The sequence below is a fragment of the Hippopotamus amphibius genome, chromosome 1 (assembly GCF_030028045.1).
Source record: "Hippopotamus amphibius kiboko isolate mHipAmp2 chromosome 1, mHipAmp2.hap2, whole genome shotgun sequence".
NCBI classification, from domain to species: domain Eukaryota; kingdom Metazoa; phylum Chordata; class Mammalia; order Artiodactyla; family Hippopotamidae; genus Hippopotamus; species Hippopotamus amphibius.
The window spans coordinates 74,312,711-74,332,010 of record NC_080186.1 but is presented as its reverse complement, the minus strand read 5'-3'; the positions used below and the strand labels follow the sequence as shown (position 1 = coordinate 74,332,010).

At 34.4% G+C, this 19,300-nt stretch overlaps 1 protein-coding gene across 2 annotated transcripts in view; it reads left to right on the top strand.

Annotated features, from left to right (window-relative positions):
* The window catches only part of LRRC7 (leucine rich repeat containing 7), a 371,481-nt gene that overhangs the window by 336,476 nt on the left and 15,705 nt on the right, over positions 1-19,300 (top strand). For both annotated transcript variants that reach the window (XM_057744562.1, XM_057744552.1), the window contains one exon: positions 6,289-6,381. In XM_057744562.1, coding sequence (XP_057600545.1) covers positions 6,289-6,381 — 93 coding nt within the window. The remainder of the gene's footprint in view (positions 1-6,288; positions 6,382-19,300) is intronic.

Genomic DNA, 19,300 nt, shown 5'->3' with positions numbered 1-19,300 from the left:
TCACTCTTCTGCTTAAAAATTCATAGTGGCTTTGAGATTTCTGAATCCTTATCAATCCTTACTATGGCATAAAGTCCATACAGATCTGGCCCCTGCCTCCTCTCCTTCTACTCCTTCCTTAGCTATTTTTTTCTCTAGTCATAATGATGATTTGTTCTTGCTGTTTTCAACAGCTTTATTTTATTTATAACTTACACACCATAAAGTTTACCTGTTTAAAGTGAACAAGTCAGTGGCTTTTAGTATATTTATACAGTTGTACAACCATCACCATAATCTAATTTTTAAACATTTTCATCATTTCGAAAAGAAATCTTGTACCCATTAGCAGTCATCTTCCATACTCCCTGCCCTCTATTCCCCCCAGCCCTAGACAATCACTCTATTACATTGTGTCTCTATACATTTGCCTGTTCTGGACATTTCATATGAATGAGATCATGTGATATGTGAGGTTTTTTGTGACTGGCTAATTTTAATTAGCATAATGTGCTTAGTGGAGAATGTGTAGGTAATTCATTCCTTTTTACTGCCAAATAATATTCCATTATATGAATATACCTTATACTGCTTATCAATTCATCAGTTGATGGACATTTGGCTTGTTTCCACTTTTTGGCTTTTGTGAATAATGCTATGAACATTCATGTACACGTTTATGTGTGAATGTACATTTTTATTTTTCTTGAGTAGCTACCGAGGAATGAAATTTCTGGGTTATATATTATTTGTGTTTATTAATTTTAAGGGGCGCCTAAACTCTTTTCTAAAGTGTCTGCCACATTTTACTCCCACCAGCAATGAATGCATGTTCTAATTTCTCCTCATCCTCATCAATTTTTGTTGTTGTCTATCTTTTTTATTATAGCCATCTTGTGAAGTAGTATCCTATTGCAATTTTAATTTACATTTCTCTACTAACTAATGATGTCGAGTATGTTTTTATGTGTTTATTAGTCATTCATATATCCCTTTGGATAAATGTCTGTTAAAATTTTTCACCCATTTTTTAATTAGGTTATTTGAACTGTAGCAGTCACTCATATATTCTGGATACAAAACCCTAATCATATTGATGATTTGCAAATATTTTCTCCCATTCTGTGGGTTGTCTTTTCACTCTCTTGATGATCTCTTTAAGGCATCGATGTTTTTAATTTTGATATAGTCAATCATCTCTTTTATAACATTTCAATTCATATCTAAGAAATCATTGCTTAACTCAAGATCATGGAAATTCACTTGTATTTTCTTCTTAGAGTGTTATAGATTTAGCTCTTGCACTTTAGTCCCTGATTTACTTTGCATTAATTTTGTGTATGGTGTGAGGTACAGGTAAAAATCATTATTTTGCATGTAGAAATCCAGTTGTCTCTATACCATTTGTTTAAAAGATTATTCTTTCTTCATTGAATTACCTTAGACCTTTTGTTGAAAATTAATTGACCATAAATGTTAGGGTTTATATCTTGATTCTCAGTTTTATCTCATTGATCTGTATGTTTGTCCATATGCCGTCTTGTTGTTTTTTGACTTTACAAAGATCCATCTAGGGCATTTAAAATTGCTATTCTCCCTGCCTGGAATAGTTTTCCCATTTTTCTTATTCTCTGTTGCTTGATCCTTTACCTCATTCACATTTCTGCTGAAATTTCACATCCTCAGAGAGGCCTTTCTTAGCTACTCCAGCTAAAATAGTTCCTCACTCCTGTTCCATCACTCTGTACCACCTTTCCTGCTTTATTTTTTTTTTCACAGCTCAAATCACTCTCTGAAATCATTTCTTGTTCACATGTTTATTATCTGTCTTCCCCATTAGAGTGTAAGTTCCATTTACATTCTAGGCAAGGCAAGGATTTCTTTGTCTGATAAGGTATCTGGCACTTGGTAGAAAATCAATAAATATCTGGGGCATAAAGCCATGAATCATGATTTCTTCAACCATTTTCATTTTCAAAGGTACACTGGTTTTTCTAAGCAGTTAATTCTATAATGAAGGACTTCTTGAATAACTGGCATAAGTTTGAAAAAATCACTTTTTAAGAAAAAGTCATCATACACTTTTGGCAGTGAATAATTGAGAGTATCTTTTGTCACAGATGCATATTACCTCATTGATTTGTTTATTCAACCAAAAATTAATTGAGTGCTAACTATGTGCCAGCCACTGTTCTAGATAGTCAATGAAGAGATAACATAATAGACATACGGAGGTGATTCAGATGTCTTACTTGCATAAAAATCCATGTGGGATGTGCATGCTTCTTCACCAGAGCTTCTCTGTGTTAATAGTCTCAGGGTTCAGGGCTGGAAATGGCCTCAGAGGTGAAATTTGGTTACAAGGTTCTTTCTTGATGCTTCAGCGATTAACAATCCTTAAATAGATCAAAACCTTACCTTGAATTTCTTACAGTGCAGAATATTTGAAGTTCTGCTTGCTGTACTTCCCAAAAGAATTTTCTAACAAGCATATAATTTGTTTTCTTTTTAAAGTAAAAGATAAGTCAATTCTTTTATATCTACAATTAAGCAAGTTTCTTCTCAATTTTTTTTAGTCAACTATGCCTTTTGATTATGAGTGGCTCAACCTAATAAGACTTAAGCAAAAAGACAATGTTTAAACTCATATAAGCTGAAACTCTAGGGATGGGGGAAGCTTCAGATAAGGCTTAATGCTAGGCTCAAAGGAAATCATGACTTCTTTCTCTGTGGGTTGGTTCCTGTCCCAAAAAGGCCTTCCCCTCGTGGTAGAAAGATAGCTCAAGAGCTCCAGACCCTCTTAGACTTAAAACTAACAAGAGAGAGCAAGATTTTGTTTCCTGAAAATCCTAATAGGCATCTCATTACTCCTATTTGATCAGGTTACCTGTTCATCCTATAATAAATCATATTTTAGGGATACAGTGCTTTGTTTTAGGTCTAGATACCATGATTCGCTGAAAGCATACAGGCTGAGAATACAGAAGTGGGTGGTTTTCAATGAGAATTTGAGGTTATAGCTGTCAGACAAAGGATGAATGGATCTTGAGCAATCAAAACATCAGGTATCCACTAAAAGCTTCATCATACATACTGCTAGGAAAGAGAATGGTCACTAGAACAAAGCATAGTAAGCAAGTTAATTACAGCATCTCCAGGTATCTTTCTGTAATGCAACTCTCTAATCCCGAATTACACCTCGCTCACGTGAGCACACACACGCCTGTGTCCTTTGTTCTTGTTACTAGATTTTAGAGCGTTGCAAGACCAAATCAGATCACTGCCTTCCAGAGATTATAGATAATGACTTCCCAGAGCCTCACTGCTACATAACAATCCATTTCGTCATGGGCCTCTCCAAGTTATGACCCAGTATTTTAATTAGAGCAAGATAACACAAACCAGGTATCAAGTAGTCAAATAACGGAAGCAGACTCTGAAAGAAGCAAATGCACCATTTACTGCCAAGGTGTTGCTATTATCTTCAGCCAGAAATTTCACTCATTGATATCAATAACAATAGAAAATAGAAAGGCTGATTTTCCTTAAACAATCTATTTATTAGCCTCCTAGATCTGACCTTTTGCTAGAACTCTGCATTTCCTCTTTGCTAAACCTCTTTAGTTTCAGACTGTTTTTTTGGCTCTGAGGTATTCTCTCCTCTTACATTTTATGGCACCTTTGGGCCTTAGCAGACAGGTGGAACTCCTTATGTGTGAGATGAATACTCTCTCTGACATGCTTTATGGGACACAGCAGTCGCTACACAACCTATTAGCCATACCATTACATGACCAAGGGGAGGCTAGCTTCAGATCAGAATTTATGGTTATTTGTCACATTTATAAAACCACAGTGTCATCTTTATTTTTTCTATTATTAAAAAATGTATTGAAGCAGTTCTTCATAACTTGGCACATATGAAATTTTTTTCCTTAGATTTTTAGTGCCTTCCAGATTGACAATAATATAAAATAGATATAGTCACTACCTTGAAAGAGAATGACTGGAAAGTACTCTCAGCAATTTACTTTGTAAATAAAATCTGTTGCGTATGTTTTTCAGTTTTTACAGTGGCCTGGAGAAAGCCCAGAAGTGTGCATACCTTCCACATATTACATTGTACCATATAAAATTTTCACATTAGAAAGATATAACCCAAATTTTAAATAATTTAATTGGAAATGCACAGATATATGGGAAAACGCAAAGGTAAAATGTTTAAATAGTATTAGTTCTTTTCTTCCCATTTTCTAATTAACCACTAATAACAGAAAAGGACTACAAGGTGAACGGGTGTGTTGAACAAAGCTAAAATATTCCTTTGAGCTGATCAGGCTATTATATGTTCATATCCACAGACTGTGAGCCATATAAATACAAACCATTAGAAACTGTAGTTTCCACCCCCCTAGGATAACTGGTTTTAACAAATCTAGATCAATTAAAGGAAAAGTTATAATTAAACCTATCTTTAAAATAAAAACATAGGAGAGTATTTATGGTAATTGCAGTTATTCATCATTTAGAAACTATTCATTAATGACTCTACCATAAATATCACATTAGTGGATAGTTTTTTGTCCTTGTGTTGCAAATGAACTATGTAATAGTTAAAAGTATTTACTATTAAAGAATATGACAGTGAATTAAGATTAGTCCCATTAAATGTCCAAACCTAATTGATCCAGTTCCCATCAACTCACAATATAAGTTGTCAAGGATAGGACTCAAGTTTGCCTTGCACTATCTAGAGGTAAGGATTAAATGTACCTTAAAAATAAAGATGTAGGGAACATTTTGGACATTTGCATTTGCCCATAAGCAAATTAATAGCCTAAGCAATGTTGCTGGGGAAAACATTAAGCTACTTTAAAAAGCAAATGTTTCCCATCATCTTTAAGAACATTTCCAGTATATATTTATATAAATACAAAATATATGCTAATGTATTTCTTTAGATTTTTTTTCTTAACTCTTTATTAACCTTTTGCCTGCTAATCTCTGGTAATACTTGGTTCATCCTAGTTCCAGTACTCATTTTGTACTTAAAAATTATGAAAGTTGGGTTTTTTCCATTTGTGTAACCAAAGTGAATGCTACCTCTGGGGTCCCAAGTCTTTCAATCATCTGGGGTCACCCTGTCCCACTTTATATTTTCCCCACAATCCACACATCCCCAGCTCAGGATCATCAAGAATTCCTACGTTTATAATAGTTTCTATAGGTCATTCCTGGTGCTGATCTCCCTTCTGCTGAATTCTTGATCTACATTCTTTGTATCAATTTTTTTTTTTTTTTTTTGCCCATGCCATGTGACATGCAGGATCCTAGTTCCCTAACCAGGGATTAAACTTGTACACCCTGCAGGGGAAGCACAGAGTCCCAACCACTGGGCCGCCAGGGAAGTCCCTGTATCAATTCTTATAATAGCTGTTATCTTTACTACAGCCTTACCCTAAGGTGGACCTACTCCTAACACCATCATTTCCCCACAGTATTACAAAGCATAAGGCTCTGATGTCCAATAGATCTCATTGATGACCTGGGTTTTGGGGAGGTACAGAGAACAGAATACTGGAATATTAGCCTTCACAGTCCTAAATATTTATTGACTCTTCCCTGTCACAGACAATTTCTCCATATTTTTGACCTCTCTATTTTATCAGTGTTTTCCTCTTTCCTCTAAGACCTGTAACTGCCTCTTGAGGAGCTGCTGCCAAAAGCCAAAACTCTTTTTACTGAGTATTTCTTTCTTCTTTTGTTTCACCTTCACTCTAACTGTGGCTAAAATTTCTTGCGTTTCTCAAAAAACCCTGCTACGTCTAAACAATAGAATTATCTACCAATAATTGCTACAGAAAGCAGTAGCAACTAACTTAAATTAAATAGCCATCTTTTCCCTCACTCTACATTTGCAAATTTTCTTTCACTTATTCATACAGTCCTTTCTAATTAGTCAGAATATATGTGCATTTAAAGTAGATAATTAAAATAATGTACAATCTTTTTATTGTTAAGGGATTTTTGTTTTAAAAATTAATCAAAATTTAGTCCTGCATACAGTAATGAATAAAGACTTACTACTCATGTCTGCTTGCTCAGATGATTTTAAGTTGCTTCCAATTATAACTAATGCCTATAGAAACACAATTTTGTCAGAGTTTATACTGTCTTTTGTGTACCAAGTTAGCATAGGCTAACCTGAGCACTTAAGTGAAATGTGAATCTTTTCTAAGGGATGCAGTTATTTGAAGATATTTAGCTTTTATATGTATTTGATTACCTTTCTATATCTTTTTTACATAGTTTTGTGTGAGAATAGAAAAGAATCCTGGCCTTGGATTTAGTATCAGTGGTGGAATTAGCGGACAAGGAAATCCATTTAAACCTTCTGACAAGGTAAGAAGTGAATATCTTATTAGCAATTTTAGTTAGAAAAACACTTTATTCTACTGCAGCAGAAAAGATTTTTAAATTTTTGTGGTTTTATTTTGCTTTAATAAGCTAGCTAACGATGAAGCCAATTAGAAACTTTTTCAGCAAAGGGAAAAAAGAATTCACTGCAGTGCTTGACAAATCCTATGAATGAGGAAAAATAAATTTAAACATTCTCTTTGAAAAGAAATTTGCTTGGTTTTCACTTTTTGTTTTGTTCACAGCTGTATATATTTGTAAAGGAACCTATACAGGCAATTTCTAACAGGTCGTTTCCAAAAGTTTACTTGTAGATAGCTTATTTGAGAAAAAGCTTTCTCATAGTAATAGAATGAATGAATAATGATTCAACGCCAAGGCCAGCTGATTGACATCTCTTTAATCCATCATGTTTGTAAAGTATTTCACTACTAGCATTGTAGAACTAAAACACCAGAGAAAACAAATATTCTGTGAGAAAATCAGCGTTAGCCACGGCAGAGAAATCAGATCCTTCTCTCATGCTCACCCCTGTTTGCCAAACCATGGGTAAAAGTTCACCATCACCCCCAATTCTAATCTCAAAAGAGGCTGAATATCCACGATGCTGCCCACGCTCACATCTGGCCCGTCTGATCCCACTGTGGACCGCTTAACTTTTTTATTCAAAAAAATTTACCCTGAGCTATATAACCTGCCTTCTGCCATCAGTGTTCAATGTTCTCAGCTTTTGAACAGTTAGTAATTATAATTTGATGATCATTGAAACTGTCTGCTTTTGACCTCATCAAATTTAATTGCATTAAGTGGCATCATAAAACTTTGAGATGGTGAAGACAGAAATTAGATATGGATAAAACCTCCACAGGTGCTCAGCTTACCTCTGCGCCACAAGCTGGTGCAGATCCTTTCAACTTACCACTATTATAAAAACAACTCACACATCAATTTCTGACCAAAAGACCAATTTCTGTAAAAACGTGGATGCCCCTAGTCTGGAGATTTCTGTAGCCTTTAATCCCTTATTTTCCTCCACTTCTTCCCAATCTTTTTGTTTCTTACCATTAATTATACCCTCTTCCTTTCTGTAGGAAAAGAAAGGAAGAGGTTGGACTTAGGATGGAAGGGACTAGAAAGAAATCCCCAGTGGCCATAGATAAGAGTTTCTTTGGTTAACTGGTTGGAACAGGTATTCATATATAAATGAATGTATATGAAGCAGCCCAATATAATTAGGGGAATTCCAGTTAGAAATGTCTGTGCATAAGTAACTGCTACATTTCCTTTTTGAAATGATGTTGAGGGTAATCATTGATTTAGTAGAATTTAAATATTCATGGCTTAGGAGGACCAAGTGTTTACTGAATTTTAATAAATTGTTAATGTATCTTAAGATAAAAGGTACGAAAATTTTAAATTATCAGAAACATATGATGGTATTTTTAAAAGCCTCAAATCATTTTGCTATTCATCTTGACCCCTCTTTTTTCTCTGGTTTTACATCTCCTCCATAAGTTCCTTCAATGAAAAGTTAACAACCTTATCATTCATAAGATAGTTGAAATTCAAAGACATGTTTTCCTCTCCTTTCTCACCAGCATATACGTCTTTTCACTATACTTTTGGAAGGCACGGGGTAATAGATATTTTTCAATTAAGGATGTGCAAATTGCTAAATAGTTGAGATGTCTGAATGCCGTTACTTTTCTGCTTTTGTTTTCAACTGAAGGGGACAGTAGGATGTGAGGCTTTCAAATCATCCTGTGATTCTTCCACTATGATGAAATATGAACACTTTATAACTATTAATTTAATTTTTCATTTGTAACATTTTGATGACTAGTGAGACTGAACTGTTTCTATGATCTTGTAATTTCTCTTTTGGTTAAATGCAGCAGATACAGAGCTTGAATTACATAATCTATCCATTGAAAGATTTCCCCTCAAAAGCACTTTTATTTGCCTGATTACTTTCTAAAACACTTAAAATGTGAAAAGTAAATCTCTATTATTGAAAAATTGATCAGAGTAATTAAAAGTTCCAAATCTTCAGAAGACTCAGACTGCTCTTAATTTATTGACCACACCAAACACATGGTAAATACTTAGTTGAAAGCGTTGAGGAGATCTAAAGACATTGGCTGTGACAATATCTGTAATAATTTAATCCACTCACAAGGAAAGGGATTAATCTTGAGGAAATTCAGTTGCATTCTTTTATCCCCAGTGCCCCATTCTTGTGGTGGTTGCTTAAAATTTAGAGCAGACCCCAGGGCCTATACCAACCTAAAAATATCAAACAGTAAGAAAATGAAAATGAACTTTAAAAATGCTCTTTTCTCCAATGTTGAAGAATAGATTTTATCATAAATTGGCTAATTTACAGCTGTGAGAAGGGGTGACAAGAACCAAATTAAACAGATGTTTTAATGCGACAGTACCTGGGTCAGAGGTTGATGCTTTCTTTATAAGGAGTTCTAGTCATGCAAAAGCTTAAACTTTAATACGATACATACCCTCTTCCAATAAACAAGTCATGGGTTAGAAGTAGTTTTTCAAGCACTTTATTATTTTACTTACTGTTCATGAATGTTTGTTTTGTAATGCCACTCAAAATTCTAAGTATTCAAGATATCTGAATGTCTTGGAGTCACTGAAGACTTTCTGTACTAAAGTAGCCAACATATTTGCTCCATTCTCTTCATTATGATTGCTGGGAAGCACTGTTTCAGCCAAATGCTGAGGACCAAAGTGAAATAGCATCCAAACTGATTACCTGGTATCCAGCCAGATGGGAAAAGCATGCAGTAGTCATCCCAAAGGGCTGAGAGTATGAAACTGGGGCAAAAGTGAGTTGTGTCGTTCAGTCTGGCTGAAGTTCCAATTTAGGTTCCGTGGTAGTGTGAGACTATTGCAGAAAAACTCTTGGTACAGCCCAAAAGGTAACTGAGGCTTTAGGGAGAATTGAGGATTAAGCCAGATATGAAGACTGTTTTGTAGCAGACTTTAAGAGCTTAGAACAGCATCTGGTCTTGCAAATTTAACTGTCTCGAAGACTCCAAGGTAGTCTGAATCAATCAATATGGCCTTCTTAGGTTAAACAGATGGAGCACAATTAGTCCTGCAGTTCATATCATTGTCAGAAGTGTTTAGTAGTTGAATAACCCAACTCACTCATCACGGAGTTCATTATTTTGGGTTCACTGCCAGGTGAAAACTGCGTTTACATACTTAAAAAGAGAAAACTGTAGAAAACCAGATGAAAAGGACCTCATATCATGTTTGCCTTTGCCCACCCAGTGAAGTGGATAGAGCCATTATCTGGTTTATTATTAGAGAGAAACATTGCTGTCAAGATGGCAAGATGCTCCAGAGAGATAAAAGATTTTGATCCAACAAATCTAATGATAATAATAAAAGTATAGACCTTCGTTGAGTATCTGTAATGTGCTAGTCACTGTATTAAGTTCTTTATATATATGAACTTATCTGATCTTCATAACAACTTGTGTTAGTTGAGTATTATTATTCCCCATCTTGTTGAGGCCCAGAGTGGTTAATTAACTTGCCCAAGATCATTTAGCTGACCCATGGCAGACAGGATTTGAAGCCAAATTGATATGATTCCAAATCTTTTTCTCTTAATAAGCACTATGATGTACACCTTATCTGCAAATACCACTTAGCAGAAGAGCCAAATGACAAATTTATACCCTGTAGAGTTGAGACTAATATAATAATCTAATATTGAAAGTGTTACAGAACACTCTAATTAGCCATAGTCTAGATATTTGCTTCAACAAGTCCTTGGAAGTCAGCATATATTCTCTATTGAACTTAGATAATTAGAAGCATACTGTACACATTGGATTGCTAAGCATTTATATAATTTTGGACTAAGGTATTATTACAGTGGAGATCCTGCCAGTGGAACAAACCACAATATTCTTTCCCTATATTTAAATGTTCATGAAATCATAATTCATGATTACAAAATTTAAGTAATATACCAATACAATTTCCACGAGATGTTGTTAGGAAGAAGAGACTGGATTAATGGATGACTGAGTCGTGTTGTTGTGTGACTTCATAAGGCAGCCCAAGACTCTGAAAATAAATGAATTTTTAATGATGCATTCACATAGTTTATCATTCAGGGACTGATATCCCTCCTTGCCTCATTTTAGAAGGAAGGAATAAGCTTCTGGAGTTTAAAGATATTAAAGAGAACTCATAGCCTCTTACTCTATATACTGAACAGTGCCATGAACAATTACCTAGTCACAGGATCAAAATGGAAGCTGCATTATGGATATCCTCAAATCATTTGATAGCAGGAAATATACATACTAGGACATTGGGACCAAAGAATCACTTATTCTCCAGTTTTATCGTAAACACTCATGCCAGCAGATGCCATATTTCCACTGATTTGCACAATCTGCATGTAGACACATAAATGATAGAAGAAACATCCATAGTTTTTTTTTTTAATGCCTTAATTTTCCCATGGTACAGGTAAAATCCCAAGCCAAGGAAGAATTTTAGAGGCATGGCAAGTGTGAAATACTATCATCACCAATAAACTCTAAATAAATGTTCTGAAATTTCAGAATACATTACTATATCTAACTCTACATAAATTCTGAAAGATTGACTCCAGATGCCAAACAGCCTGCAACAGGACTTAAATCCCGTCTTCCACCCCTAGAAAAAAATTTGTGTGGAGACAGATATTGCATCAAATAGAAGCTTTTATATGATTAATATTACAAAAAAGAAGAAAGGTTAGATGTGCAGAGCCACAGCATTTATTTGATATCTTTACCTGGGGATAACAACACCCAGTGGCATGCTTGGCAGTAGCAAATTTGAAAATGCACAAGAATAATTTTCCAGCTTTGCTCAGCCTAATGACACTGGGTGATTCATAAACAAAAAATTGCAAAATATATGCTCTTGACTTACGTAAAAGGTACATACCCTATGTCTATTCCCTGGCACATATTCTCTGTGGCTATAAAAATCAAGAATGGCAAACAAATTTGTCTAGAACTCCACACAGCATATGATTTATATTTACTACATAAACATTAAACTATATACAATATTTCCTCCATTTTGCACAACTCCTAGACAAAGATGATTTATTTTATATATTTCTAAATTAATTTTATAATATAATTTATATGTCTGTCCCATCTTTAATTCTACTTCAAGTGATTATGTAATGCAAAGTAATTTGGAGAATCTATTAATTATGTGAAAGTAACATTCAGGAGCAAGGAATAGATATAAATACATATAATTTACATGTAAAACTGAATTTTTAAAAACAAATAACAAGCATAAGTTATTTTACAACACAATTACTTCAGTGGCATCTTAGTCACATTGCAGTTTGAGGTTCAAAATGAAGGCCACTTGGTTGTTTGAGGACATTAAAAGCAAGAATTTTTTTAATAAAAAAATGTATTTTTGCCTATTCTGTTCTGTGTCTCATATGTTGAAAAAACTCTGAATCTCTTCAGAAATAGTGATAGAAAAGCAATCTTCACAATCTCCTATTAATAGGATTCCTACAGGTCTGACCACCTATATGAGGCCTTTTAAAAAGGCATAGTAGTGTGCTTTAGCCAATTGGATAATTTCAGTATCAAGACATTATATCATAAAGAAGACATATAAGATTTCAGATGTGAAAGGATATAATAAAATATAACTTAACACAGACTTGGTTCTTTAAGAAAATATTCCATCATACATATGAAAAAATAAGGCAATTTAAAAGTACCATTTTAAATAAGAATATTGAGACATTCTAACTCAACAATGTATTTAGAAAATCATTAGAACTGAAATTGCTATCACTTTGTGGGGTTTTTTGGCAATCAGTAAAATATTTTTCAATAAAATTCAAGTCCAGGTACATAGCCAGCTATATTAGTTGCTAGAGTTAAATATTATCTACGTTCTGTCTGCTGCATCACTTTAGCCATTTAGCATGGAACAAAATAAGCTAAATAAGGAGACAGAAAATGGTGTGGGAGAGCATTTGAGACTTTTTAAATTTTGTTGCTATTTGATGGAAAAACGTCAGAGACTTCTCAATCAAAATATGAAAGCACTTAAAATTAGTTCATAAATAATATTTTATGTAATAACCAATGAGAATTGACAGGTCCATCAATGAGAAAAATTTAATTACTGAGGGTCCAAAAGATCTTTGGGAAATGTGTGAAATCTTTCATATTCCATTTATAAAGTTACTACCACAACTTTTAAGTGGTATTCCAGGGAACTCTGTAGTATTTCTAGTTTCTACTTGAAAGTGTTATAAACAACTAGAATTCTTGAAAATATTATGAAGCCAGATTAATAGAAATAAAACAAAACAAAAATAAATTTTAAAGTATTATCTTCCATGACACTGCTTGCAGCAATATTGTTTAACTTTTTAAAATTTACCCATATAACATTTGAGATGTACCTGAATAATACATATTTAATAACAATATTATCCATTTTTCCTCCAATCCACCCCCAAAGTTGCCCTATGCTCAGGGAACAGAGGTGCATTTTATCTCCTAGTACTGGGTTCCAAAAAATCACTAGTAAGCAAGATATAGAATCTACATATCTCTTCCAGGCAAGAAGATACTGTAGAGCTTTAATTTTTGTAGTCTATATTCATCTAAAGTCAATTCCCCAAGCTGCAGAACTGGAGATGGAGATTTTTGTGCAAGTAGTTAATTGAAGAATTGCTGTCCAGTGAAATCTATATGAGAACAAGGGATGCAAGTTAGGGCAGTTGAAGAAATTAGAAATCCACAAAGATGTGGATTTAGTGGAAATCTGATGGCACAAGGTGCTCTGGAGCATGAATGGTACCCCAAAGTTGTTTCACCTTGAAGAGGGAAACAGCCTTTGTACCCTGGTATCAGTCATTAACTACATGGGAAGGAGCATAACCTTCCCAGCATTTCCCACTAAGGAGACTCCAGGCTGAGGGTAATTTTCAAAAGAAGTGTTAGATGGGAGCTGTAAGGAGCACCTGCAGGATGAGAGCACCAATCTGATAAAGAAAATTTGGGCAGGTCCCCAAAAGTGTCCATTATACTACTATGAAAACAATGGATGTTTTTCATCTTTCAAATGAAAAGTACTTTAGCACCAGCAATTCTGATGTGCTTTCATCTCTGAGAAGTACTGCCTCGAGCCTGAGTGCTTTCAACCACGGCACCTGAGAGGGATTGCCAAAGCAACTGATACTTGAGTGTGGATTCTGAAATTTGCTATGTCATAATTTTTTCAATGAGACCCATTAAATCTGCTTTTAAATCCTTGTAATTTTTCTGGTTAATTTTTTTCTTAAAAAAAAAAAGACTGCTGTATTTTACAAACATAGTCCTAGTTTCTCTAAGAGGTAGTGATCACTAATTGAGCCAAATATATGTTCTTTGGTAGCTAAAGAAAATGGTTTACAAAATGATATTGATCAGAAGGAGCAGGGAAGTTTGGAGTGGACACACTTAGATGGGAAAAAATTTTCAGGTGACAATAGGTAAGATCAGAGAAATCTGAGACAACTGAAAAAGAAAACCAAGCAACAGCAAAACACTTTTATTGTGTCATTTTTCTCTTTGGGGTGTGTGAAGAAAAACATGAGAATTCAAAGAGTTGATTTTTAAGTTCTGTAAATTCCAACTTAAATCCTTAAATCCTCCCTAAGATCCTTTGAATGAGTGGAAGGAAAACCATAAACAGATGAGGATAGATTTCCAGACACAGGGTTAACCTGAAGGTCCTAGAACTATGCTGGAAAGTTGGACTACTAGATCAGAATTTAGACTGTGTTATTTTAAAATGCATATGTGTATATGTATATATATATTTTTTTTTTAAATATATTGTTAATAAATTCAGTTACATTAAGCAGTAAGCAAGTAGTAACAGTTTATGATTACTGTATAAGGTACAAAATTACAAATATGCATTTGTTTAATTGCCTGTCATCCTTAATATAATTAGCATAGCTATACATGGTCTTAGTAACCAACTTTATTTTTTAGGTATAATGGAGTAGAAATTATTTCCCATTTTTGAAACCTACTGGATCAAACCCCAACACCATACACTAACCACATTCCCATAACAAGGCACTATCATTTAACCTACAAGGACATTTATTAATAGAAAGTAGGAAGTGTTGGAGTAAACAGTAAGTGATTAAGGAAGAATTATACCTTAAATTTGAGTGTTTCTTTGTTTATTGAGCTATATCAAGGTCTCTTTAACGAGAGAAAAATCATACATTCATCGTATCCTCTTCTTAAAAAAAATTGTTTCTGCCTTGACTTTGAATGACTGATTTAGTAGAATACGTAGAGTGTGGTACAAGATTTGCTTATTCCTATACTGCAAGAAGACCCTACGATATATTGATTTTGTCTGACTTGCACACACCAGCTGGGGTGGCTTCAGTTCTCTGAAGTGTCCATCTCTGAGCTATAATGTGAGAGTGGTGAAAGAGACAGAGAATCAAGAACCACTTTCACTCAGGTACCTTTGGCTGACTGTGAACTAGGGCTTTCTCAACATAATCGACATAATCATCCTTTAAAATCATAATATGTTCTTAGTCTCAGATGTGCACAGCTGCAAAGTCTTTTTTCTTTAACCTGAACCTCTTAAAAAATCATACAGATAATAAATGAAAACACTGTCACTATAAAAATTCAAATAATATAGAAACACAGAGACTAAAAAATGACGGGAAAAAAAAAACAACCCTCCCTTTTCACTCTGCCTGACACTGTCAGTGCACAGCCATGGCCCAAGAGCCACTTAGTCAGTGTATCAGGAATCCACAACTATAGTGTCTTCTGGACATTTGTCACTGGCCTTTTCGACCTCCTGATTTCGCTGCCAGCTCTAAGCAATACTTCCAGCATGGTCCACTCTACATAAAACCATATTTTATCTAAAAGAATCAGAGTTTGACTGAATGTAGCTTACAAGAGAACAATTTTTCACTTTAAAAAACTTATTTTAGCATAAGTGACAAAAAAGATTTGACTGAATTCTTCACTTTCCAATCCATTGTTTGGAAATGGTATAGATAGTGTCAAAAAATTCAACAATTGAAGGGGCTTTGAGGAAGCCTGCAGGGATGGTAATCAGAAAGCTGATTACCGATACTATTTTAGGAATAGCTAGGAAGGAGAACCCACAGTCACCTACAGAACAAGTAGACCATATGAAGCTGAGCAGTCCAAATATTCACCACCAGTTGGGGTCTCATATTAAATACGGGTTTTAAAGAATTCATAAAATAAAAGAAATGGAAAATATTTCATCTGTTTTTTCCAAAGAGGCAAGAAATCTGGAAAGACAGTATGTGAAGAGTGTGATTATTTACTTTTAAATGAAAATACGAAAATCAAATGAAAGAAAATTCTTTTTTTTTAGCTTAAGAATTTTACCAAGAAATAAGTAGGAAGCAAAGGTACTTTACATCACATTAGACAGACTCCCAGAGATTTTTAATTGTTATGGAATAATTGGAATACTGAAGCAATCAGTAAAAGGAAAATTACAATTATAATTCCTAACAGGACTACCTCGGAGATATTGGGGCTTGGTTCTGGACCACCACAATAAAATGAATATTGTGATAAAGCAAGTCCTGTGAAATTTTTGGTTTCCCAGTGCAAAGTTACGTTTACACTATATTGTAGTCTATTAAGTGTGCAATAGCATTATGTCTAAAAACAATGTAGATACCTTAATTCAAAAATACTTTATTGCTAAAAATGCTAACCAGTATCTAAGTCTTCAGCGAGTTGTAGCAGTAACATCAAAGATCGCTGATCACAGACCACCATAACAAATGTTCAAAATATTGCAAGAATTACCAAAATGTGACACAGAAACATGAAGTGAGCAAATGCTGTTGGAAAAATGGCACTGATAGACTTGCTTGACAGAAAGTTGCCACAAACCTTCAATTTGTGAAAAATGCAGTATCTGCAAAGTGCGATAAAGTGAAGCACAGTAAAACAAGGTATGGCTGCATAAAGTAACCAAAGCCAAACATAATTTTAACTCTTATATTCAAGTTCTTTGAAAGAGAATAGTGCATGGTGATCAGCATCAAACTATAAAAAAAACATTCAGTTTTTTAGTAGTCAATTTGTCATTTCTGATGGGAATCTCAGATAAAAGGGAATAAACTGCTTACTTTTGGGTTGCTTTTATTAAGTCATAATGGCAGTATCTTGAAAACTATATATATACATTTTTTCTTTTGGCTACTAAACAAATCTTTACAATGACATAAAAGAATGATGCAAGTGTATTTTTTTCTGTTAGTATCATTCCATTCTATTGTTACTAAGATTGTAATCACATAGGCCAGTTTCTATGGGTTTTAATAGTCTCCTGTTGCTCCAATGCATTATTAATAAATTTTTTACAAACGCGACCAAGTGATTTTTTATCTTTATATTTCTTTATTTAAAAATTCATGAAAGCCAGGGGGTGGTGGTGGGGTGAATTGGGAAATTGGGGTTGACATATATGCGCTAATATATATAAAATAGATAACTAAAAAGCTAATTTTAAAACAATTCATGAAAGAGTTTTGAATTCCTTTAAACATCTGTGCATAAGATTTCTGTGAAATTTTTAGAGGACTTTGGTCAGTTGTATAATTTGTATCTCTATCTTTTGAGGTGCAAACTTTTTAAGTTTCTAAAGCAATTCTTTCTGTTCATTTCTATGGATTTTACATTTCATTGTTTTGTCAGCTAAAGTTCAGTCATACATTGAAGCATCATATTCAGCTGCCAAAGCCCTCTTTTTTTCTCCTTCTCTCCTTTCCTTCCCTCTCTCCTTTCCTCCCTCTCCCCTCTCCTTTAGTTTCTAATGGTCATGAGCTAAATCTCTTCTCTTGATGCATATAAATTCCTCAGTGATTAAGCTAGCAAATCATTCAAAGCCTAAGATTTGACTCTCAGCAGTTAACCTTAAAACATTTTGTTTTCATACTTTTGACTCATAGAGTAAAACTATTGATAACACCTTTATTCTTGGTGTGTCATCTTCTAATAATCACAGGGATTAAGTAAACACAGTCTACTGTGTGTGTAATGTTGCTTCCACAAGCCACATCATAGCTTAATATTAACCTTGCCCAATTCATGAAAAAAATTATTTGCCAATATTTGGCCAAAAAAAAGTTTCCCCTTACAAGCTATTGAATCTATGGCTGTGTTTGCTATTTTTGTGGGCTAGTTTTTTCTCTAGAAATTCTCTGAATTTTTATGATTATATGAAAGCATAAAATACCATATTCTGTAATATATAACCAATGTGTTCCGAACTGTAATTATAGTAGTATGCAATTTTTATCTGAGATATGGCCTTCCTAGAAACCAATTTCTTAGAATCAGCTAGAGCCAAGTTCATTCTGAATTTTGAAGAAAAGCATATTTCACAAATTGAACTTGCAGTTCCCTTAAGACAAGTTCTATTTTGGTGTCTACATTTGCAATAGCTGAGACTGTCACAGTCATTCACCTTCATCATTAAAAAGCCATATAAAGTTCCTTTCTCCTCTAAAGTTAGACTGTTAAATGTTGGCCTTATAGACTAACTTTCTGAGTCCTTCAAAGTTTTTGTCCAGAGGTGTACAGGTTAAGTAACCAGTAAGACAAGGTCAGATCTAAACACTGTGAAAACCTTCCATACTCATCCTTTTTCAAAATTACTTGTGAAAAGTAAAATTCTTAAAAAACCCATAATGGGTACTTTTGGAAAAACCATTTATGACTTATATGAAGACTGGTTTAAAAACTGGAGGAGAAATATGAAATGGCAGCAGGTCATGCCCCTTTGTAGCATCCAGTCAGCACTCTCTAGATTAGCTTTGGTTCAAACCTATGGGAGTCCCTTTGTGATGCAGGAGTCCATTGGGTCTGTGTATGTCTCAAGAACACCCAGATGTTGGTGTCTGATGGGAGAAAAGACTTGTATTCTTTGGAAAGGACTGCAATCCTTATCTTGTTGCTCTATTTTAAGCTGCCCTGTAAAGGTGGTGCTAAGGGAAAACCACTGTGCTATCAAGCCACTAAGGAACAGGAGAGCTGGTCATGAGGTGCAAAACATTAGAAAAACACACTCAGAAATGCCATAAGCCAATAACTAGACTCTAGCAGCCATTGTTACAGAGCTCATGTTCCTGACTTGGAGCTACCAGAGGAAGTAGCCTCTAAAAGTTATTAAGAATCATCAGAAAGCCCTCTTGTTGGGACCCATGTCCACTATTGAGAGTAAACAATAATTGGAGCCATTATAACTGAGAGCCACCACTAGGAAACCACAGATAAGGAGAGACTTTCCAGTCCTCTTGCCATCCCCTTCCATAAATAAAAGATGCAAATCCTCTTATCTCTTGGGAATTCAAGGGAAAGACAGCAAATGTTGGCCTTTCAATATACTCCAAGAATAAGAGTAATGAAGAATTTCCTAACAGTAAATCTGGTACAGTTGGGAGACTCAGAAATCTTTTATTGCAGGCTTTGCTGGATAAAAAGACCCTGGATCTTTTTCAACCTTCAGACTTTCAATAAATATAATAACATTTATAGACCCTATACTGAGTGCCATCTACTGTTCTAAGTATTTTGTATGTATTCATTCACTTAATCTAATAACTGTGAGGTATAAACTACTGTTATAATCATTTTACTGATGAGGAAAAGTTAAGTACACAAAAGTTAATTAACTTGCCCAAGGTCACCAATTTATAAATGGTGAACACATACAGGCTAACTCCAGAGCTATGCTCTTAGTCACTTCCTACACCATATGGTAGGCAGAAAAAAATGGCCTCCCAAAG